Source organism: Megalobrama amblycephala, unplaced genomic scaffold (assembly GCF_018812025.1).
Source record: "Megalobrama amblycephala isolate DHTTF-2021 unplaced genomic scaffold, ASM1881202v1 scaffold430, whole genome shotgun sequence".
In the NCBI taxonomy this organism is placed as follows: Eukaryota; Metazoa; Chordata; class Actinopteri; order Cypriniformes; family Xenocyprididae; genus Megalobrama; species Megalobrama amblycephala.
This window is the reverse complement of record NW_025953374.1, coordinates 210,452-217,919: the sequence shown is the minus strand read 5'-3', so window position 1 is coordinate 217,919 and position 7,468 is coordinate 210,452. Positions and strand designations below refer to the sequence as shown.

The window sequence follows — 7,468 nt, the reverse complement described above, 5'->3', positions numbered from 1 at the left end:
GTAACTTCTCATGGATAGAAGTACATACTCATCAAAGGCCACAGGATCATTCCGTGTCAACTCGACTAGAGGTCCCCTGGTGAAATTTTTACTCTGAGATTGGTAGGTCTATTAGTAAAATCTGTTGACTTTAGCAATCTTTGTTTCAGTATATGCGAACAGTGACCGTTCAAAAATGGCAAAAATCACTTCTTGTGTTATTTGCCTTGAGTTTGTTTGCCTGTAAATATTAGAGAGATCTTAATATCCTTTTAGATTCTGGTTCTTAAATTTTCCTTTTGGTATCTTCATTTTAAAGGCCCTCCATGGTTCAATCCCAGAAATATGGAGATCTTAATGCGGCTCCATGAGTAAATTGGTAAATTGTACAAATGTTTAGTGGTCAAAAAACAAATGTGGGTCACTTTGCATACAGCTGATACTTTTTCTCTTTTAAAGAAGAATATCTGAAGAACAAATAATGTTGAAACTAGAAATGTATCTCGTGTTTTCTGTCAACTCATTTGCATAAAACATACCTGTCTGAATGCCATAAATATCCCTTTTCCAAAGTTTGAATGCCAGTAAACTGTTCATAAATCTGACAAAAAGTGTCCATTAATGCTACTTGCACATTAATATCTGGGCTCTATTTTTCTATTTAAATCCAAACAACGACTGTTTTTGGCCAGGTAGTGTATATACACTGAGCAGTGTTAATTTTAATGCTGGGGATTTTGCTGTGTACACATGGCAGTAAAGCATAGGTGCAGCACCTTACAAAAAGTGATGTGTCCCTGCTTTGACCACAAAACAGTGTTGAGTTATATTAATTTGTATAAGACTTTAGATAAATGTGTCAGCTAAATTACTTGATAGTTGTCTAGACAGTCAGAAGGATACTGCAGTTCCTCTACAGCTCTGTTGTCAATCGTCCCTCGACTGTTGTAGATCAGAGTGCTGCTCAGTAACACAGCCAGACAGAAGATGTTGGTGTCATGCTTTGAGTCTCCCTGAGAAAGAGAAAGACAAGCATGGAGATTAATCTCAATAAATGCTGCTCAAACAACTACCAGATACAACTGTTGGGATCTATTTTAACAGATTCATCAGCGATAATTAGTCACAACACCAATGGACATGTTTGATATCCATATTGATTAAATGTGTGGTTTCAATCCATTTTTTTTATTTAGTTAAGTTAGTAAACAAAGTGCATGGCAGTTAGGAAAATATTATTTTGCATTCCCTGCCTCCTATTTACAGCAAACTATTCATTAAAACTATTAATTCATTCTGAAAAGCCAACAGCATGCTGATCACAATTGCTAACATAGCAATATTATCTGAATAAGGGTATCTGCTCCAACAGTGAAAGTATTCTTGGATCCTTTAAAATGTTAGTGACATTTAATGCTACTTGTTTTTGTGTTTTAGTAGTGGTTACATCACCTTGTCCACGTCTCCGAGTCCCTCAGTGTCCAGCAGCACCAGAGTGGTTCCTGCTTTAGTGGGGTGATCCACACACCACATCCAGATGCCCTTCGTCTTGGACTCGATGGTGCTGCCCAATGCAAACCCTGATAAAGCACACACACACACACACACACACACACACACACACACACACTGGCTTATATGCATGCTTACATGCATTCAATTTAGGTCATTCTTTTAAACCATATGATGTTTCTCTCAAGCTTTTGGATGTTATCACTGTTGCCTGTAAAGTTCTAACCTGTTTGTTGTCCTGCGAGGCGATTCATCAGGTAGGACTTCCCGGTGCGGTAGAGACCCACCACGGCCACCACCACCACTGGCTGCTGGATCTGCTGCAGGATCTGTAGAGCTGACTGCTGCACACACAGCTTCCCATCTGACCCCGTGTCAATCAAGCATACTGGTTTGTCCATGATCACTGGAGAATACAGCTGTCGAACAGATACGCACATTTAAAGTCCTTCAAGTGACGGTAACACTTTCATAATAACGTTCAGTTATAAGTCATTTGTGACTTATTAGTTAATGATTAACAAATCATTTACAAAACATGAATATACATTTATAAATGATTTATAAGTTATATACTAACATTTTATTAATGTTTTATTCATTCAGTTATAAGTCATTTATAAATTGATTTGTCAATTATGAACAAATCATTTACAAAACATGGCTATACATTCATAAATGATTAATAAGTGATATGTTAACATTTTATGAATGTTTTATTAATTCAGTTATGAGACACTTATAAGTTATTAGTTAATGATGAACAAATCATTTACAAAACATTACAATATACATTCATAAATGATTAATACATGTTATGCTAACAATTTACAAATTTGTTGTAAGTTATCTTAATTAAATAAATCAAACAGATCATTAGTAGATAGTTTATAAGTTATTAGTTAAGACATTATTTATCACATAATAATTGAAGTATTTATGACAATTGTTTTAGTATCATTATCTCAATAAACAATTGTTAATCATGAACAAATGTTGAACAAACCATTAGTAAATGATCAGTATATGATTTATTGATGAAGTTGTAAGCTGGTCTGTGTTCAAAAGCACAAACATTCAGGTATGCTAAAGCACTATTTTTAAGAAGAGTAATTTGTTTGTTCTGAAGTGGATAAACATTTATAAATGCCTTACAGTCAGGTGATTCCAGTGGGTTATATTAAATCCTTTCACTCATCAGCACAGACTTGTGTTCTGTGTGTGGGATCTAGTGATGAAGTGAACCTCTGAACCGGTTTTACCTTCCACTGAAGCTCACATCAGGTGCACAGAGTTAAACACTCCATGTGTGTCAGAGAAGACAGCTGTCTATACCCTCACCAGTCAGCACTTACACTGCACTACACACTTACAAAGTGTTCAACACCTGTTATAGATGATGTGTAAATGCATGAATAAATCATTTACAAAGCTTTCTGCATACCCTATTTTAAAGTGTAAACTATTCATCATGTATAAATGTGTTACACATCATTTGTAGACCTTTCTTACCTGTTACAAATTATTGTATATGTATACAAGTCATTCATAACCCTTTCTGCATACCCTATTCTGAAGTGTAAACTATTCATCACTTATAAATGTCTTACATATCATTTGTAGACCTTTCTTACTTGTTACAAATTATTTGTATATGTATACAAGTCATTCATAACACTTTCTGCATACCCTATTCTAAAGTGTAAACTATTCATCACTTATAAATGTGTTATATATCATTTGTAGACCTTTCTTACCTGTTACAAATTATTTGTATATGTATACGTCATTCATAACCCTTTCTGCATACCCTATTCTAAAGTGTAAACTATTCATCACTTATAAATGTGTTATATATCATTTGTAGACCTTTCTTACCTGTTACAAATTATTTGTATATGTATACAAGTCATTTATAACACTTTCTGCATACCCTATTCTAAAGTGTAAACTATTCATCACTTGTAAATGTGTTACATATCATTTGCAGATCTTCTTTATAAATTATGTACAAACTAAAATTTGTAAATGTACAATTTATTTGCCATATGCAAAGTATACCTTTCAGTTACAGGATCTAAAAATCTATACGAATCCCAATATTTAAATTATATATTTTTATATAAAATTATAATATTTTTATGCAAATATATTTTACTATTATATAGATATCTTTGAGCCCCTAACTCACCTCTAATATCTAAACATGACCACTTTTTAGCCACTTCACAAAAATAAAAACGCAATATTGATATATTTACAGTGACTGTTATCTTAGTTGATATACTGTTGTATAAAAATAATAATTTTAAGCTCCCTACTCCACCCTATAACCTTAACCATAACCATTTTGACAATATACGTAGTGTAACAGGAAGATAAATGTACGTTAGTCACAATCATTTATTTAAAACATTACAAAAAACAGTAACGTTATACAGAACAGATAAAATGACGTATGTGCTACATTACCAGCGAAATGACAGCAAATCATAAATTTGTGTGAGTTACAGAATTAAATTAAAGTGTTTAATTGCTGCAAACATTCCTCTGATCTGCATTTCCTTCCTTTTAAGCGTCGCGCTGAATCTAACACAGCAACTGAAATTCGGCATGTCGCAAACACTCTATGGTAGTCGCAAATCACACGTGACAGCCGGTGACAGCCAATAAGGAGCAAGGTTTGACGTCACTGCCGCAAACTGTGTCGTATTGTGAGAAGTAGGGCTGTAGTCAACCAAAGAATGCTTATGACAAAGTCCTGTCCTGCGCAACGATCATCGATAAAAAAAAAGAAAAAAAAAAAAAAGACACGATGTCTTTTTTGATTGAACATTTATTAAACAATTATAATGAGCATTTTAAAACAACAGAAAAACATCAATAATACATAAACTATAATAATAATACAATTCTTTGAAAATTAGGTTATTTTTTAAACTGCAAAGTGAGGAGTTCTGTCCTAGGTCTATAGTGACCGTCACAATCGTGCACCTGACCACACCACACGCTACAAAAAATATAACTGCTAAAACTGCCAAATAATGAAAAATCCTAACAAAAGCTCCGATTATACAGGCTGTATATTCTTCTTTCTTTCAAAGCTATGGGTTAACTTTTTCCAACCGATCTAACGTTAGGCTTTTAAAACAAAGCTGTGGCATGGCCTATGGATGCGCTGAATAACCAATAAAATATATAAACTTTCGACATTAGACCATAACAGTAAAAGAAATAGACATAGCAAAGCGTCTGACACATTTATATCTGCTTACCGCTTTTAGGTGATAGGTCAATTGGTCGTTGACTATGGTAAGTTAGCTTTAGGCCGCATAGCTTGCACTCCAGTAAAATCGCCAAACAAAAGATTTAATTTCGTGGACATTTTTTCGACTAAAGCCCAAAACAAGTAGCGTTCTAACTGAATGAATACAGCAAAACTACCTATATTCCTTACTGAGCGCGAAGCAGCAGTACAGCCAGCCAAGGTGCGGTTCCCGAGTGTTCATGTGGTGGCTAAACTGTGGCACCGTTATAAAATAGCCTAAATTAAAGCATTTAAAGTTTGTATAAAACATAGGCTAATTATATTTAGAATCAGTAATATATAACTGCTAATAAAGGAATAAATATCAAGGAGTAAATCAATGAAAATTTATTTATTGGTAAAAAAAAAAAAAAATTTTTGCAACTGGTCGACAATGAGAATGTCAGTCGACCAAAACGGTTCGACCGATAGTGACTAAACGACTAAAGTTGAAGCCCTAGTGAGAAGCGGCAATTTTGAAAGTTATGAAACGGCGGATTGATACGATTATTAATGTATAATGGTTATATTACTTTATAAGAATCTTTTCCTTACACAATTGCATCGTCCGACTTCTGAAGACTTGAAAAAAATGCACGAAATAATGGACTACGTTTATTATCAGTTTATGGTGTGTTTTCATGTCATGGTGAGGAGCTGTTTCATGAAAAACAAAATAAAAATTAAATGATTAAGTGTTGGTTAAATGGTGGCAGAGTGTTGATTTTTTTTTTTTTATAATGTAAAGTTTAGGCTTGGGTAAAGTGATGGAATGAGATGGATCATGTAACAGGAAGGTCTACAAATGATATGTAACACATTTACAAGTGATGAATAGTTTACACTTTAGAATAGGGTATGCAGAAAGTGTTATGAATGACTTGTATACATATACAAATAATTTGTAACAGGTAAGAAAGGTCTACAAATGATGTGTAACACATTTATAAGTGATGAATAGTTTACACTTTAGAATAGGGTATGCAGAAAGTGTTATGAATGACTTGTATACATATACAAATAATTTGTAACAGGTAAGAAAGGTCTACAAATGATGTGTAACACATTTATAAGTGATGAATAGTTTACACTTTAGAATAGGGTATGCAGAAAGTGTTATGAATGACTTGTATACATATACAAATAATTTGTAACAGGTAAGAAAGGTCTACAAATGATGTGTAACACATTTATACATGATGAATAGTTTACACTTTAGAATAGGGTATGCAGAAAGCTTTGTAAATGATTTATTCATGCATTTACACATCATCTATAACAGGTGTTGAACACTTTGAAGTGTGTAGTGCAGTGTGAGTGCTGACTAGTGAGGGTATAGACAGCTGTCTTCTCTGACACACATGGAGTGTTTAACTCTGTGCACCTGATGTGAGCTTCAGTGGAAGGTAAAACCGGTTCAGAGGTTCACTTCATCACTAGATCCCACACACAGAACACAGAACACAAGTCTGTGCTGATGAGTGAAAGGATTTAATATAACCCACTGGAATCACCTGACTGTAAGGCATTTATAAATGTTTATCCACTTCAGAACAAACAAATTACTCTTCTTAAAAATAGTGCTTTAGCATACCTGAATGTTTGTGCTTTTGAACACAGACCAGCTTACATCTTCATCAATAAATCATATACTGATCATTTACTAATGATTTGTTCATGATTAACAATTGTTTATTGAGATAATGATACTAATACAATTTTGTCATAAATACTTCAATTATTATTTGATAAATAATGTCTTAACTAATAACTTATAAACTATGTACTAATGATCTGTTTGATTTATTTAAGATAACTTACAACAAATTTGTAAATTGTTAGCATAACATCTATTAATCATTTATGAACGTATATTGTAATGTTTTGTAAATGATTTGTTCATCATTAACTAATAACTTATAAGTGTCTCATAACTGAATTAGTAAAACATTCAGAAAATGTTAACATATCACTTATTAATCATTTATGAATGTATAGCCATGTTTTGTAAATGATTTGTTCATAATTAACAAATAATTTATAAATGACTTATAACTGAATGAATAAAACATTAATAAAATATTAGTATATAACTTATAAATCATTTATAAATGTATATTCATGTTTTGTAAATGATTTGTTAATCATTAATTAATAAGTCACAACTGACTTATAACTGAACGTTATTATAAAGTGTTACCCAAAAAAGGCAGCCAAGCTAAATGAAAATTTAAATCCACTCTCTGTCAGTAGGTGGCGCTTATGGAACAGCAGAAATAGAGGGTATGCATTGATGTCACTTTCCCCCACTCTCTCAGCTGGACTGAGTGGTAAAAGAACCTGCTGCATGACTGGATTTAATAGGGGAAAGTGCGAAAACATGAGATGGTCCTCACTGCAGAACACAAGATCCAACTCCTTCCACTTTACATATCCCTTAACCTACCCGACTCCGCCCCCTGGATCTTGAGTGTTCTGCAGTGAGGGGTTATTGGAAAACAATTACACTAAAGGTTGGGCTCGAAAGTGTTCCTTATGACATGTCAAATAAAGCTAATCTATGGATATTGGCATATGTGCCTGATTTTGACGCCGGGGAAATACATAAATCAAATCTGACTGTGAACACTTTATATAAATACAATATAGGTAGGTCCGAGTAATCACTTA

The 7,468-nt window shown here is 33.3% G+C and overlaps 1 protein-coding gene across 1 annotated transcript; it reads right to left on the bottom strand.

The window, feature by feature from the left end:
* Window positions 1-816: 816 nt before the first annotated feature.
* Window positions 817-1,915, bottom strand: LOC125261550 (guanylate-binding protein 2-like). The gene is made up of 3 exons (XM_048180104.1): window positions 1,718-1,915; window positions 1,432-1,559; window positions 817-992 (listed from the first exon to the last, which is right to left on the bottom strand). Exons 1-3 carry the CDS (start codon window positions 1,890-1,892, stop codon window positions 843-845), a joined length of 453 nt encoding a protein of 150 aa, XP_048036061.1. The 5' UTR covers window positions 1,893-1,915; the 3' UTR covers window positions 817-842.
* Window positions 1,916-7,468: the final 5,553 nt, after the last annotated feature.